We start from the raw sequence: 17,918 nt of genomic DNA, 5'->3' as shown, positions 1-17,918 counted from the left end.
TACGATGTAACGTAAGAAAGAAAAGCAGCTAATGATGAAAATGGAGAAGCAAATTCAAATATTTGAATAACGACTTAACGATCGGCTATTATTACGTCAGTATGTTTTACGGCTGTTAGGCCGGACTACATTAGTTTTAACTGCGTGTACCTCATAAACAAAACAAGCAGCTGACTCTATATTTGCAATTATTACAATCTATTGTATTATTTCTTATATTCACAGTTATATTTACCTGAATAAAACGGAAAAGAAAAGGTTCACACCTCGAAAAATACCAGAAAAAGAGAAAGAAAAGGTTCGTTCTGGATTAAACAGTTCACCCACCCATCCCCGGGGACCTGCTGTCCTCTCCTTCACTTTTTCTTTTCTATTCACCACAGTGACCCTTCCCTTCCTTCCACTCCTCTGGGACATCTTTCTGAAGAACAACAGTACCACACAGTGGTGACGGAGGAGTTCAAGGGTTCAGTTCTCTTTGAGGTTCTGGTGAAAGGTCTTTACATTGTGAGTAAGAGAAGCTCTCGACTATCAAATACACTGCGCGTTAAAACACATAATCATCAGTGTGACATACATTTAAATTAAATCTAATTCATATTTGTGTTTTATCTTTTTTAAAAAGTCAGTATTTAAGTCTTGAAAGTCCAGTCAAGACTTAATCTACTGTAGTAGTGTGACAAAAAACTCACTTTGGGTGTATTTTATGCATTTACAGGAAGAACAGCCTGTATGAGGAAGTACGTATCTACATCAGTGTACTTCTTCTGTTGGTGCAGAGTGTCAGCGCGGCTCGGCTTCACACTTACGCCCATCATGGAGAGTGTGAATGGGTGTTAGACTTTCTTATTTATTTCCTCCCTTTTTCTTTTAATAATTAGTTCTCAAAATTCTATTTATATCCAGCCTACATGTTTGTTCATTGACACCGATGTTGGGTTTTTTTTGCAGCATTTTCAACATTTTATATTAATTTGTGATTTACTTTCTCTGCAAATCCAATGTTAAAGAAGTACTGCTAACACACGCATCATCATAACATTGAAGGGAGTGAAGATGCTACATGAATAGAAGATGAATACACTTTTGAGTGAAGAGTGAGAACAATGCAGTTTGTGTTGAAATAAACTGTATTCAGTCACTCAAATCTGTCTTTACATGAAGAGTAAAGAGTGCTTGTGACTCTTATTTTTCTGATGGTCACATGGCACAATAAGTAAGGAAATTTGTGTTTGGCAGATTATTTCTTTGTTCTAACAATGCTTCTGGGCAATAAATCTTACACCGTTGGAAAGCCTGTTTATTTCCCTTTTAAATGGTGCCACATTTGTAAGGAACATGCATTAGTGGGATGAGCAGCAGAGCTGAGTATGTTGGTTGTGCCCATGAAAAATTTGCCAAATCCTCTCTGCCAAACAGCTTGTTCTGCTGTTGACTCTTGTTCGGTGATGTTTGGTGGCTTGGATGATTGAAGTCTGAAGAAACAAGACATATTGGCAATTTAACAATGTATTCATTTAACAAACAGGAGCTTCAGTAACATGTGGAAGAACCATACACAGCCACAACAGCCTGGCACCTCCTCTTCATGCTGCGGGATGGCATCCCATTCTTCGACCAGCATTTGTCGCAAGTCAGCCAACGTGGTTGTGTTGGTCACTCTGGCACGAACAGCAGGGCCAAGCTGATCTCACAATTGTTGAATGGGCTTGAGGTCAGGACCGCTGGCAGGCCATGCGATCCTCTGGAGGTAGTCTCTGAGAAACCCCACTCTGTGTGACGAGGCTGGTGACCAGCATGAGGAGGAGGTGCCAGGCTGTTGTGGCTGTGTATGGTTCTTCCACACACTACTGAGGCTCCTGTTTGTTAAAATGATAAACTGTTAAATTGCCAATATGTCTTGTTTCTTCAGACTTCAATCATCCAATCCACCAAACAACACCAAACAAGAGTCAATAGCAGAGTAAGCTGTTTGGCAGAGAAGATTTAGCAAATTTTTCATGGACGCAACCCACATAGTCAGCTCTGCTGCTCATCCCACAAATGCTTGATCCTAACAAATGTGACACCATTTAAAAGGGAAATAAACAGGCTTTCCAACGGTATAAGATTTATTGCCAAGAAGTATTGTTACAACAAAGAAATAATCTACCAAATATAAATTTCCTTACTTTTTGTGCTATGTTTAATTGAAAAGACCAAAACCAACAGTGAGCTGGTCCTTCTAACACGTAAGCACTTAGGTCAGCTGATCCCTCTGTGTTAGATCCACTGTCGTCGAAAAACTACTGAAAACATAACTGCTAAATTGTCATGGGATTCATTGACGATATTAGAAATATAGAAATTAGAATTAGAAGTATATTCAAGCCATTGACTGAAGTAGCGGCAGCATTAAATTCTTTGACAGCTAACTTTCTGTAGCCGTGCTAATTCCCTCCATCAGGGCTGGAGCCACACAAGCTAATAGTATCATTCATAATGTCAAGTCTTTAAACTACCTTGTCTCTACTGACTAGACTGGATCTTTCACCAGTGAAGCTCTGGAACAACAGGCTAGCTTTATATGCTAACGTAACAAGACTTTAAAAAAAAGACACATTCAAAACATGGTTGATTTAAAAAGGCTTAAATGAGTGTCTGTACAGTAATGTCAGAGGAACCCATGGAAATTTTCACCGCGCTCTGTAGCTCCAGTTTTTAGCTATCAAACTCTCAAACTCATAAGCTTAGTTTGGGTTTTATGGCTGCTAATTCTCAATCTCTTCAACCCCATTTCCAAACAGACTGCTAAAGGCCCAGATATCTTTCAGAGGAGCCGGTGTGGACCAGAACAGACCAAAGAGGTGAGTAAATATTGGACTTACATTCATCAGGTGTAAACATAACTCCAAATAAAAGCTCTCTGCGTTGGCTGGACGTGTGAATAGGTAATAACTGTTTGCTAATGTGTGAATTCAGCAAGACAAGCACAGGTGTAACCTATTATATCAACAATGGCTACGTTCCATTTCAGTGTGGCCGAACACGGAAGTCCTCAACATAAATTATATTCTTTGTGTTGTTTGTTTTGTTTATTTGCTATGAACAATGCAGTTTAATAAGTTCAGCCCTGTAGCTTTTGTTGTTGGTTGACTGAGGTTATTGTCATTATGACAATGTCTTTTCATTGGTAACCAGTCAACTACAGAAAAACAGACATTTACTTTTAATACTTGGCTTTGGATGGATAAGAAGTCCTTAAAGTAATGATGACTGGGCAAACTCCATCTGATGGAACCACCTTTTTAAAGACACATAAACACTTTACAATTCAGATATGGGGTATTAACTCATTTTACAAACAACCTACTTATCAAGACTTACTTCTGACTTCCAGGACTCACCCTGCAGCACTCTATAGGACCTTGTGGTGAGATTGTTTTCTCAACCGCTGTTTCCGAGGTCAACGACAACCTCAAAACCCTCGACCACAGATAATGTTTAGTATTTGGTAGGGGGTTCATATTTAGTAACCTCTATTTAAAAACTACTTCATGTGGCGTAAGACATTTTAATTTAGTGGTACATGAACTTGGTAAACACATTACAAAAGTTTGAACTTAAGAACAGCTGTTGCCGTCTCCAGATATAAAAAGCTGCTCGGAGCAGAATCTAACAAACGAAACCTCTTCGAGCTCCGCGAGAATAATGGTAAAAGGTCACATACCAGAATGTGGGAGCTAAATCTTGATACTATGACAATCTCATGTTCTCATACGAATGCATTCATGTTAAAATGACCTGTGGGGCTGTGACTTCTCAAATGTTTTATTTCCCTTGGCACTCTTCCTAAGTATCACTTATTTTCTCCTGACTAAATAAACAAAACAACGTCTCAGGCCATTATGCCTTGGCGCTGACTCAGAGTGCAGAAATAACCAAAGCTCAAATCCCATTTGGGAAATATTGCCCTAGAAGTGCTGTAGTTCAAATAATGGACGTCATTTTTTTTCAAGCATCCACTGGGACTCAGCTCCACCCATCTGTGCATCCTCCCACTATGCTTTAACCCTTAGCTTTAGTCTCAGTCCAGTGCTTCTCTTGCTTTTCTTATAGGATCACTTGGATTATTGGTGAAGTCATTTGTTTAAAATATTTTTTTTTCTTCTGTGGATAATAATTTAGCTGGTTGTTAGTTTACAAAGCTCATAGTCTGAAGATATATAGTTCTTAGAGGCCTATCAAGGGTTACTTCTTGTACCCGACTGTCACTCAACGAGCAATATTTAATGTTCATTGTGAAACATACTTGGCTAAGACTCAGCCAGTGACCCTTTTGCCCTGCGTACTGTATCCATGCCCTTTGACTGGCCCGTCTGCAGGACGAGGAGGAGGAAATGGCTGTACTGACCACTATATAAACATTACATCAACCCTAAAGGCAGCCTGCCTGCCATTCTCTGATCCCCCCCTTTCATTCCTAACAGTCTGCCTTCGCTGCTCGCCTCCTGATAACGCCCTGGTTCCTTCCTCCATAACAACACTCAGACCCAAAAACAATCAAGAAATCACCTTAAAAGCTGTTTGCTCAGGGATCGGCCCGTTTCACCTTAGTTCCTCACAATCTGATAAGTCGGAACAAAAACACAGAGTGGGAAGAAACGCACAATACTTCATTTCTGCTTCTTGAATTACGCAATGCTGCAGACGGGTCGAGGGAGTCGCTGGTGGTGCCCTTGTTGACTTGCTGAGTGGAGAAAGTGGATTCCTCTACAGCTGTGATTTCTGCAAAATCATGTTATCTGACTCAAACTGAAACATTTGTGTGTGTGTGTGTGTGTGTGTGTGTGTGTGTGTATGTGTGTGTGTGTGTGTGTGTGTGTGTGCAGTAGTACAGCAGCAGGAGACAAATCATTTCTTTGATCCCATGTGAATTGTGCCATTAATTACACATATGATGTTCATTACTTTAAAAGGTAATTCTCCAAGTCAAGAAAGTCGCAGTTTGTCATAAAAATAGTCCAATCCCGTTTATTTTTGTGTGCTTCGTTTCTCTTCTTGCACAATATAAGTCCCCAACACCGACGTGGCTATCGCCTTGGTACATTGTTCTTCAAGAATGAGAGAAAAGAAATGAAATCAACACAAGCCTGGCCACAGTGAGAACTGGATCCTGTGAAAGGAGAGCGAGCGTACAGGACGAGCTTTACCAGGTCTGATTGTCACCTGACTTTAGGGTGCGCAGTCTTTCTGATAACGCACTTTCACAATCTTATGATTCAAAATTCGGACTTTAGTGACTTACCAAAGATAGCTTTCAAACTCTCTCACCTTTAACTAATGTGCACATTTTTTCTAAAATCAGGTCCCATAGTGGTCTACCTGAAAGTAACAACCCCTGTAAACATTTGAATCCTGTTTAACTGTATCTATAAACATCTGTTCAACCAACTAAATGATCTGTATCTGTATCCGCGCTGAGAATCTACAGTGTTTTCCGGTTCTGAACCCGGAGGAGAGCAGGACCTTATAATTTAATCCTTAAATTGCTTTGCGTTGATCAGAAGTTTCTATATTTATTATTCATGAGAAAATTAGTCTCAGACGTAGTAACTTGTACTTGTATTAGTAGCTGTTTCATTATATAAGGAAAAATTAGGCAATGATTAATTCCCAAACATGCCGTTGTTTAGAAGCTGCATCTACATATTAGTATATGAGTTTTGTCGTGTATTCAGCTTTAAAGACTGCATGTGTGTGTCTGTGTCTTTGTGTTTGTGTTCCTTTACTAACTGCACTTCAAAATGCAGAAGTCCCTCCTCTCGATCCAAACATCACACATGATTGCGGTGAGATCTGCGAAAGTTGCTGTTCTCACTTTCTCCCGTCGGCCTCTAATGAATCGGCCGCTCGTTCTCTATTTAAAGTTCATTGCCTCAGTAGTTCATGAGCGACACACTCATTGTTTCTGTTCTAACATAACTTCCTGGCACTTCCTGAGCCCACCCAGAGACCCCTGATAACACATGTGAACAACATAAAGGGCTTTCATGTGAAGCATTACTCTGTACTTGGTACCTCCGGCTCATTAAGGTCAAATAAAGGAAGACAAGAGCCACACGACATTGGCTAATAAATCAACGCTTGTCCCTCTTAAACTGATCGAGGTTCACACAGAGCCGTCTGAGAGGAATGCTGCTGCCAGAACATCACTTGACAATCTGTACTGCTCCTTCCTGTGTCGTATCATCATAATGTCATTCTGGGTTCATCTTCCACTATCAAGCAACTTGTTTTTATAACTTGCTCTTTTACCGCTTGCCGTTTCCCTGAATAATGTGCATGACATCACACTTTTTGTATTGTTATTCACAAATTTCCCTGTTTGCGGGACTAATAAAGGAATTCTGATTCTGATGAATTCATATGACGGACTGATTGTGCCATTAAAACACTGAGATCTTTATCTGTGTATTTACAAGAACAGGGCCTACGACCTTTGACCTCTCCTAAAGGTCATATTGAGAACATTTTCATGTAGACAGATCTTTTTTTTTAATAATACGTCTACAAACTTGAAGAAAGGTGCAGATAACTGCATCTGTTTTCCTTAAGAACATGATTACGATTGAGAATCAATCATTTTAAAGTATTTGTCGGGTCAAAAATGATTGTTTTGTTCATCTTTCCAGCTTCTAACAAGGTTGGTGAACAGTATAACGCCGGCTGTATCACATGGCGTCTGTGTTTCGTCAGTGATCAAGAGTCTTGGTATTTGCCAGTTTATGGGGAGGAAATAAAATGCGTTTTTGTGTATTAATTGTTAAGAGTGTGTTAATTATCTGGTATCAGTTGCCAGGACGGATAGTGCAGCAAAATAGCGATTTATAGGTGTGAGTTAGTGAGAAAACCAATTTATCATATACAGAAACTTTTAAATTCTATTTTTTTCATTGGTATATGTGAACATGTGTCGCTGTTATGCTGCGACGTCCATGTTGTTTTTGGAAACAGTGATGTATGTTGTTCTGGTACACACTTACAAACAACCTACTCAGCTGTTTAGGTGAGTGGCTGTGTATTCTGTATAGTTTATATAGTTTGTGATAGCATATCAGTTCTGCATGAGAAATTCAATATGATCGCCCTCCTGTAGGATATCATAGGAGCACGAATCATAAGTGCAGATAGCCACGTCTAAAAATATCCACAGGCTCCAAACATTCCCAGCACATGATGGCTTTAGTTATGAGTGAGTGTTTGTCTCCAGGTACGGTATCAGCCACCCACACCTCAGTCCTGCCGCTCCTATCACGGGCCACATCAGCGACTATGGAAATGAGTGACGTAGTATTTACTGGGCCCGGCCCTGTGCTGCACTGTGCAGGGTGCTGAGCCACCGGCTGCAGATACCCATCTGAATACAATGTACTTGTACATGAGAGCTTCCTGTTAATCACTCTCACCGTGCACAGGAGGAAAAAAAATGTACGCGAATGCATATGTACCCACACCCACAGTGTCTGGATGCAGAGGGCTGGGCGATTACACCGATCAGAGAGGTGTGATCAGGGTGATGGCTGAAGGTGTTAAAGTGGAGCATGGGGTGTGATGTGTGCTTTTCTGCGGGGAAGGAAGAGCAGAAAAAAAGCACACTGTGGGTTTTATATCATGACTGACCTACTTGTGCTGTATTCAAGGGTGTAATTACTTAAGTTACCAAATAAACTATACCTTTACACGTCATTTCCACAAAAATCTAGACTCCAAAGGACAATGTATGCTGTGTCAAAGTTGCTAATCCAAGCTGTGGCATTCATTTCATTACAAAACCAGCATATAAAGAGGCTGTACGTCAGTGGTGCATTTTGGTGGCCACCTCAGGATTTTCACTGGCCCCCCCTATAAAAAATGTCTGGGGGCACCCCTGCTGTAAATAAGGTTAAGTAAAGAGTTGGTTAATTTAAATTTAGTTTGTTTAGGTATAAAAAAAAATGAAGTCAATAAAGATCTTCCTCCTCTTATTAAAAGTTCTTCCCCAAAAACTACATAGTGCACCTTTAAATTCATAGATTTACTCGTCAGACAGCAAGTAATCATCCGGCCATAATCTGGTCCGTCTAAAACAGTAACTGAACAGGCTGCACAGTTTACAACACCCTCCATCCCTGGACCTTTGATTCAAATAACTGAAACTCCCCCGTAAACAAACCTTTAACACACATTTTTTTTTTTTTGGGATGCAGTTGTTATATTATGACTACAGAATAGACCAACATAATAAAATGACACTTGGGAACAGACTCCAGTCACCTGACTTCCTCTCCACCAGGAAGAGCTTGGAGAGGACAGACTACACAAACTCACAAGATGCGAAGCTCAAGCACAAAATTCACACAGACTGAGAGAGAGAGAGAGACGAGAGGAGGCTGAATCTCCAGCCAGGGGCAGAGTGAGAGCGATCCCAGATGGCTCAGCGAGCGGTTTATACAGTTCAACGTGCTACTGTTTATGACCGAGTTATCACATTATGACTGTCTCTGTGGCTTTTGCGGCCTTTTGATATGCTTTCAACGAGGAAGTACCTCTTTGAATCGCAGCTGAGCAGACAACAGCGGTCTCCAGTGAGAGGTGGTTAGAAATCTAGTTAAGATTCATTCATACATGAAGTGAAGACCTCCACACTGTCGTCCTCAGAGCTACGCTTACAGTATTAGTCAAGTTGAGTCGAGCACCAGGTTGTCATCGATATAGAGAGCAACACCCCTCTCAAACGGTCACAGATCGCCTGTTAAATGGTCATCTTGTGCTAACGCGGCATTAAAAGTCTGGAAAGCCAGTCTGGAAAAGATGAGCGGTATGACCAAGTGATAGAGAGACAAGTGAATTAATAATTTTCAAGCTGCAGCCTGGCCATGTCTGGCTCAGAGGCCGCTGGTAAAAAGATAGCTATCTGCTGACAATAAGGCCTTTGAGGATGAGAGAGGAGCCTGTGTCTCATTTACATGGACTGGGGAACTGTGACTCTTTGTAATTCATCGTGTACATGCTGCGCTTCCAGACGCAACCGTGTTTGTGGAGGTTAATTTGAAGCCGGACCGTCTTTATGCAGACCGGTCGGGAGTGGGCGGAGGGTGAAGGAGGACTTGACTTGTGACTTTTGCACTTTAGCTCAGTAATGACATGCAAGACTCAACAAGCTTTTCTCATTTGTATACAGTGAACAGAGTACATTTCGGAGAAGCATACTGTTAGGATGCACATCACACGTCATCACACGTCACCCACATTTTAAAGCGGCGTAGAGCATTAAAATGGCAGCTATCCAGGAGGACTGTTCATCAGTCCACAGCCACAGACGGGACATTTCTTCTAAGTGTTAGCAAACGTCACATTTCCCTGTTCCAAGATGTTTCCCACTGATAGCAACGTCACCATTCTCTCATTTCTGCATGCCGTGAGGAGGCCGCAGACAGAGAATGAGACTGAAACACTGGATGGGAACAGAGGAAGGCGCCGTACCACAACTCATGCAAAGTGTTGAACTTTTTCCAGGATCATCAGCGTGTGAGTGTCAGCGTGTTACTTAACACTCATTCTCTCAAGACCGAGCGAAACAGACCGAGCTTTACTTTTTGGCGCCTTTTTAAGTCCAATTTCAGACAGAAAAACGTCTCTACAAGCTGCTCAGTATGAGAAAAAGACGTATATTATATTAACTACTGATTGGACTACAGACAGACAGGAATCATTGAAGGAGATTATGCATGAAGATGTTAAGATAAACACTTATATCAAACTTTAATGGACCCCATGGGGACACTAAGTTTAGCAGGGAACAGACAAATATATGAAATATATTGAATCAAACTCAAACTCAGAATTTTAATAATTATATTACTAATGACGTAAAACTCAGAAATATACATTTTTTCCATAATTGAATAAACAAGCTGTTATCAGAGGAAAATAAGGTCCCAGAACTCTGTTTGAAACTAGAAAGGTGGCAGGGTCCGCCACATATAAAGAAACAAAAGAGAGTTTGATTATTTATTGTACAGAAAAAAAAGTATCAAGTATTACATTTTCTTCCCTAAAACTACATAGTGCACCTTTAAATGTGAGACTAAACAGAAACAGAAAAAATAATTACATTTTTTAAAAAAACAACTCGAACTGTGTTTGATGCAAAGCTACATTAGGGGTTAAAAGAACAGCTAAAGTAAACAACAAGTTACTTAAATGTAAAACTTAATAACACAAAATAATGACGTCATATTAACTGAGGAGCTCCCGTCTGCAGCTATTCACAACTGGGCCGACAGAGTCCATCCCAGAATGAGGCTATTAAATGGCTAAACTGTAAAATCAGTTTTTACAGAACGTCTTTTTGTGTTTTTTCTACACACACATATATACACATAACTGATAAGCAAGTACTTATCGTTTGTAACTTAACTTAGCGTATGAACTTAAGTCTGTGTGTCAAAAACAAAAAGAAAAAAAACTATTATAAGTTGTTACAATCAGTTCCAGTGAAGGCTTCAAGGCGCTACCACCGATTCCACCGCAAGGAAACTGACTAACACTAAATAATTCAGTTTAATTTCATGTCAGCAGTGAGAAGGTGAGACTGTCACTGTCTGAAGCACCGGATGTGACCACAACAGGTGTTGTTTTTCAGCCACCTTAATATGGCTGTTTTTTCACCAATGCATCCCTGTATTATTCACTGAGAAATTAGGAGAAATATTGAAAAATATCCCATCTCGCAATATTAAAGAAAGTGACAAAAAAATTCCTGGATCCGTCATTTTTTTATGGATCCGCACCAAAAGTTAATGGGGTTTATTCTGGGCCGAGACCCATCCTCCATCTAAGTTTCATGTAAATGCGTTCTGTAGTTTTTGTGTAATCCTGGTGACAAACCAACAAACAGTTCGTAAAAACGTAACAATCTGAACTGAAATATAAGATATTAAAGGAAACTGAAGATAGCACCTCACCAGAAAGATTCACTTTAAAGGGTCCGTTAACACACAGTCTGTAGCGTGCACAGTGTTCATCATTGACATTTTTAACAGTGGAAATGTTGCATTTACAGGAAAGAAAATGTCAATATGCAAAAGATATTGTCCTTCAGGGAAGCAGAATATTTCCCCTTTTTCTACTGAAACTTCCCTTCGGCTCTAAGCCAGACTTTGTTTCCAAATTTACATAGTTTCTTATCTGACGGTAAGATCGAAAACCTGTGATGCATTCTGAGGATTACCCAAAAATAATCCACAACATGATACTGTTTTTGCAAAGCAAATTCTGCTGTGGTATTAAGTATCATTTATTAACAAGATGATTGAGATGGTCTGCACGCATCCTCTCTGACTTGTTTCCATGACCTGTGAGTGGCACAAAGTGATTTCTTTGGTGAATAATCATCAGTAACTGGGATATAATAGGTTAGCGAGTAAAGGGAAGTATTTGAACAAGTAGAACAGTTACTGTAATGTGGCCTTTTAGACCAGGAAAAGACAACACTTATTTACTTATTACATATTACAATATCCAAATCCATAACTCAAATCATGGCATATGGTTATAATATTGAAATACTGCCCAGCTCTGACCACAACAATGACTTCCAAGGTTGTACACAGACGTGCAGGATGCTCGTGTCCCCGAGGAACCCCGTGCCAGTGTGGGACTGACCCTGAGTGTCACAGTCACCAGACTCCCTTAAAAAATTGCTCCGTTTTGTGAGTTGATGAGTTGTAAGAAACTTTAGAAACAATGTAAAATGCTGTCCATGACAAATTCTTGACTATATGGTCCGTCTTGTAAATTCGGCAACTGCTGTAAAGTTTTCTCTGTCTTTGTGTAGAAGACATCGTGTGTCTTTGTCCCTGTGGTGTACGTGTTTATGAGCACGAACAAAGCGGTCACTCGACATGCACGGAGAGACGTATGTAAACGCCAGGTGTACGCTTGTCTACTCAGATCACTCAGGTAGGCGGTTATACCAGGTCTGAACAGACCGGGCGAGAACTGCTACTGTACCAGACAAGTGTGATATAAAGGAGGAAAATCAATACAGGATAAAAAATAAGAAAAAGGGAAAGAAAAATCTGAACGTGTTTTGTCTCTTTGAACCTTGTTGTGTTGGTCACAGTCTACATCATTTGACTAGAAGATCTTATCTCAAAATGTCTCTCTCTGTCTCTCACGAGCACATTGAATACATTTGTTTCTAAACTCTCTAACGTGCATTTGTTTTTATTTTTCTGTTTTATTCTTTGACACGTTTAAATATGAAGATAACACCAGAAACAGACAGACCACTCTTATATATAATTTCCTGGAGGGCAGATTTCAGGCGTCCAAAAGCTGCACAGGAGACAATCAGAGACTCTGATCTCTCAGTCAGAAGACAAGATGCTGGAAGCAGAAGCAGGTTTTTGTCTCTGAACGAGAAAGTCCTGACTGTCACGTCTCCTAACTTTAGTTTAATTAATAATAATTACGCAGCTTCAGGGTCACTGATCTTTAGGATTTATTTTCTTACATTTACATTTATTAACAATCTCTTGTTTTACAATCTGAAGCTGTGACCTTTGTCTTTACGGTATTAAAACCATCTGTGTTGGTGGCAGCTTCAACATTTGCATGTGTATAATGCGGCCTCTGTTCACCTCTGCCCAACATCTGTCCTCTTCAGAGGAACTGACCACACACACGTGTCAAGATTATCATTGTCATCTGGACACAGAACATCTGAGTGTCACCACAGCACAATTAATCACAACATTAAAGAACTAATAAGACAAAATGATCTTGACTGAGGTCTCGTCTCCTGATGTTTGATGCCAAATAAGAAATAAAAATCTCCGTCTTTCAAATTGGACAACTGAACATAATACAACCAAACAGGCCAAACCACTTTCACCTTGCAAAGCATGTGTTCAACCAAGAAAGCTCTTCTGAATGACTGCAGGAGTGGTCGAGGCTCGAATTAACCTGATTATTCGCCAATTTCATCACTTATTGTTCGACTAAATTCAACTTTGAGCTCTAAATCTGCTCTACGTGATCAAGATCCAGTGTCGGACAGGAAGAGGAATGTAGCGTGGGATAATAATTTGCCTGAAAGGAAGAACACCTGGGAGTTACATAACCACGATCATAACAAGATTTAATTACGAAAGATCTTAAAGGATGTACGCAGGTACCAGGTGAGAAAATTCATATTGCGTGTATTTAAATATTGAATGATGGAAGAGTTTCTCTGCTCGATGTGAAGACTTTAAAATTATCAGTAAATCCTCATATCTGAAAGTTATAAATGTGCATCACAGTGTTTTTTAATCTGACACCTCGATGGTGAAGTTCTCATTAAGGTGTGGCAGATATTTTAAAGGAAGCCATCGCTGGCCGTTGAGAGGAGAAGTTGCTCGAAGCGCAAAACTCTGGTGTCAAAGTCAAACGTTTTACATTTCCACCCTAAAAAACATCACCTCCGCCACTTCTGCCTGCGCTTTACAGAAATGACAAGTCCTGGCAGCAAGAACCTGCTTTCATTTGTGCAACAAAAAAAGAAAATGTTTAACTCTGCATATTAATGCCACTGGATCAGAATCCCCAGATTGATATCGGTGCCAATATTGATCTTATTTAGCAGATCGGGCCGTGATGTGACTACAGATTAGATTAGATGTCTTTGTCAATATAAGACTGTCCTGTTTCCACGCAGTTTTAAATGTGGGGGGAAAAAAGCTAACATAGGTGTCGTATTGGGAGAAAAAAGTTTAATGTTTTACACTTTGGCTGCAGCAAATAAAAAAAGTGGTTCAGCCCAGCGGCCAGTCGGCAGCACCAGGCCTCATAAGCAAAACCCTCGATTATTAGAAAGATCTTTACATTCGGCCTTTTGTGAGAACGTTTCACTGTTATTATACAGTCACTCAACACAACCCTCCAACTAATATGGTCTTTACAACTACCAGAGGTCACGACACACACCTCTCTCTGCGCTGGATGCCACCGGACCGCAGTCAATAAACTGTCAGGTGGGTTCGAGGTTGTGTCTTCAGGAGTGACAGGGACACTGAGCTGCACCTCATTCCAATCCTGACCCCTTTGTGTTTGGCCACACACACATCCTCACATGCCATTCTCAACCTCTCTCACCCTCTCTCTCTCTCTCTCTCTCTCCAGAAAGACCAGTGGGGCGAGGACAGGTGGATGTGCTGTTATGCAAGCTTTGTACAGGTCAGGTCAGCTGAGATATATTGATCTGTGCTGTCCTGAATAAATAACTGACCAATAAAAAGAGATTCCAGATATGAAGGATCTCATTCTTGTAAAAAAAAAAAAAGTATGAAGTAGAGAAAAATGCATTTTATCTCCATAACCTGTTACATATTCTCTCCACGTCTCCAAATAAACAGAGCAGCATTGTTAAAGCTCTCTCCAACTGAAGGTCGGCCTATTAATTACTTGCTGACATAAATTTGAATCCAATTAAAACTCTCAAAGGGCCATCATTCATCTTATAGGAAGCCACGACATTTCTCTCTCTGCCACCAAGCCTTCACTGTCCGCTGACACGAGAAATGAAACTTTGTCTCGTGCGTCTGCAGCTCCAACAGAGGAGCGACCGAGCTGAGCGCGCAGCGGCTACCTGCGCCAACAGGTGCAGTCACACCCCGCGCGTAAAAAGCCTGACCTTCATCATCCGCACACCGTCGTTTTTCCCCCTCTCAACAAAACATCTGGTTTTAATATGAATGTAAAAATAAGTGAAGTGTTGTTACCTTGAGCAGAGCGCCGAGGACCAGCAGGGAGACGCTGAAGCGCAGCAGTGGCTTCATGATGCCGGGGGGGGGAAACACTCTGGACACTTTCTCTACCAGCTGAGCGCTCTCATGTCCAAACTTCTCTCTTGAATAAAAAAAAAACACGTAAAACACTCTCGGTTGTATATTTTCACTCGTAACGCTGCTCACACCGACTGTCGCTACATCAGGAGGATTCAAAGTCAAAGAGGGAGAAACTTTTTCTCGTTAACGGGGGAGGAGCGGCGGAGGCGCGCGTCACTCGGGGAAGTTTTTTGGTGAAGCGTGCCACTCCTCTCATCTCATCATCACTTCTCTCTCTCTCTCTCCCCCCTCCTCTGTTTCACTAACTCCAGCGCTGTGTCACTGCTTCCACAAGACTGATCCGAGCAGTGTGAGGGGAAAAAAGAAGGAGGCTGCCCGGTCATGCAGAAATGAGAAAGGAGTCATCCCACATTCTTGCCATAACTTGGATGGAGGGTGGAGGAATGCGTCCGCGGAGGTCCCTTCACTGACAGCGCAGCAAAGACGAGCTGCCAAAGCAAATGCTTTTTTGGAAACTTCCCTTTAGCCTGAGTTACTTGGACTGTGTTGTCACTGTCACAAACTGAGGCCAGGGATGAGCAGAGGTGTAGCAAGGGATTATGGGTTCTTAAGGAGAAGAGGGGGCACATGGGTGGCTCAGGGTTTGTCATGTGACCACAGAGACTCGTGCCAAAAAGTACCCGAAAGTCACATTTGAGTAAAATTAACATTGTGTTAAAATATTAATTAGCTTAGTCATAAGAATAGTACTTGAGTAAATGTCTAAAAGTACAAGATATGTACTACTGATTGTACGTTTAAGTGTTTATGAAACAGTCTCATGATTCCTCTGATGATTATAAATGAGCTGTAACAGCAAACGAGACCATCAGCCAACAGACTGCTATTTTTATAGTTATTATTAAATTATTAGCCCATGCTTGGGTCCGATCACATGTATCAGTCACATATAACCTCATTATTTATATGTTACATTCACCAGAACCACAGCCCACTTCACCTGCTGAGCCACCTGCCTGAGCTCGAGCCTGAGCCTCTGTCCACTGCCTTCAACAAGAGCGTTTATAATAAAGGGCTGATATCAGTTTGGTCTTTGTGTTCAGCAAATAGATTTCCTGGTACATGTTAGATTAGCTCAGAGGCTCAGAGGTGTGAGAAGGCCTTTAACTCAAATGTTGTTGTATTTGTACTTTGGATCTAATGAGCTAGCTTGCTAACGTTCCCCATGGAAAGCTACCGTTTGAGAATCAGCTTTCAGCTATTACGAAGTGTGATGACTTCAACAAACTCAGCGTGGCTCCACCCAGCTTCATCATCAGCTGCGTTAAGTGAGAACACCTGTTTTCAGGACCTAAATTAGAGCAGCAGCTTGAGAGAATAATCATAATTACTCTTTTCTTGTGCATTTATGAGGATTGTTTCCATTGAACTCCGTATGAACTTCCTGATTTTTATTCCCTCTCGTTGGCTGGTTTCACATAATTCAACAGTCAACACCTCCACACCCAGATGGCACCTGAACACAGGACATATAAAAGGATACTGGATACTGAATATTGTCATTTTGTCAGAGGTCGGGCTGTCAAACATCGGCGTTGGAGCTGGTAAAAGATCGGAGTCTGAAGAGATGTTTAATTTCTTGCCCTCTTCTCTGTTCATTAAGAATGAGAAGTCAAATAAAAAGCCTGTATCGGAGAGGGAAAGTTATGGGGCTCATCGTGTTAAAGTTTATTTATAGAGCATTTTTTTATCAGCTTCGTCACAGAGCGCTGCACAGGAAGCAGCAAAACACACACAGCTGTTGTGCATGGTGTTTAAAATGAATATGTGAACATGAAACGCTCTTTAGGTGCAAGTATGTCGTTAAAGTGTGTAGACTGTTGAACAGTTGATCCTTCAGGTCTTAATATGATGTATACGTAGCTCATGGGGACGGTTACAGTGAACTTGTGCGACGCAGAACTGAACTGAAGTTTCAGATATTACATCTGCAGCCACAGTCTGGTCTGAAGGCCTCTGAGCAGCTGGTGATTAAAGTGTTAACTATGCTTTAAATAAACTACTTTGTAAGCGCCATTCCAACTAAAGGCCAAAAGTATGTATGTCTGTTCTGGAGGCAGGGCCGAGGACTGCTGTCATTGATAAGGGACAAGACTCAACATTGACGGAAACCATAGTGTGAAGACTATAAAAATGGAGTTAACGAGGTCAAACCCTGGTTACTTTCTCACCTCGGCCCACCCTGCCGAACACAATGTGAGGCAGGCGTGAAAGCCGGATTCTCGGTTTCGGAAAGTTACAGAAATTTGTCAGACGCAGTCCCACATGTCCGTTGTTGGTGAGGTGGTGGTTATTAGCTTGGGCAATAACCGCTTTCACTTCTCCCTCCGGAGAGTCTTCTGGTCCACCGTCCAGCTCAGGGTTGAGGGTTCGATTCTCCAGCTCCTCCTATCTATATGTCAGAGTGTCTGTGGTTTGCCTTTGGGGGAAAAACGCTGATCCGCTTGAAGCCCGGTGCTGTATTGTTTGCATATCAACAACAACTACTTGCAACCCTTAAAATCATTAAGCCATGTTTTATCAAAAGCATTTTGACATACTACAACGTTCTTACTCCCGACTCATCAGATATGTCAGCTTGGTCAGCAGCCGTTTGCTTCAGACTGACGGTCTTACCACCCTATTGCCGTCAGTTTTGCATGTGGATGGCGTCTGCAGTCAAAATAGCAGTAATAACTTATATGCAAAGTTTGTTTACACATTGAAAGTAAAGCATCCTGACAAACAGTTTGCATATTGTGACAGATTATGACTTTTAGATAGTAAATAATGCTGTCAAATTGCAGTTTGGTTAGCTTTACACACAAAAAAATTGCTACTTGGTTAGGCTTAGGAAAAGATGATGCTATGGGTTAAAATGATTACATTTAGTCTTGTAACTTTAGGAGCCACGTACTTATTTGTGCTGCACTAGAGCTACGCTTTAAACAAGTGACACTTGAGGGGAACCTACAGCCTCACATTAAGAAGCGTGTACAGAAATACAGAAGAGATATTTCAAGT

At 41.1% G+C, this 17,918-nt stretch overlaps 1 protein-coding gene across 1 annotated transcript in view; it reads right to left on the bottom strand.

Moving 5' to 3' along the window:
• LOC311264277 (receptor-type tyrosine-protein phosphatase eta-like) overlaps positions 1-14,997 on the bottom strand; it is a 58,427-nt gene extending 43,430 nt beyond the window's left edge. The window contains exon 1 of the mRNA XM_084365016.1: positions 14,790-14,997. Coding sequence (XP_084221142.1) covers positions 14,790-14,846 — 57 coding nt within the window. The 5' untranslated portion in view covers positions 14,847-14,997. The remainder of the gene's footprint in view (positions 1-14,789) is intronic.
• Positions 14,998-17,918: the final 2,921 nt, after the last annotated feature.

The sequence above is a fragment of the Pagrus pagrus genome (assembly GCF_965226575.1).
Source record: "Pagrus pagrus genome assembly, chromosome: 10".
Classification (NCBI taxonomy): domain Eukaryota; kingdom Metazoa; phylum Chordata; class Actinopteri; order Spariformes; family Sparidae; genus Pagrus; species Pagrus pagrus.
This window is presented reverse-complemented; position numbering and strand designations above follow the sequence as displayed.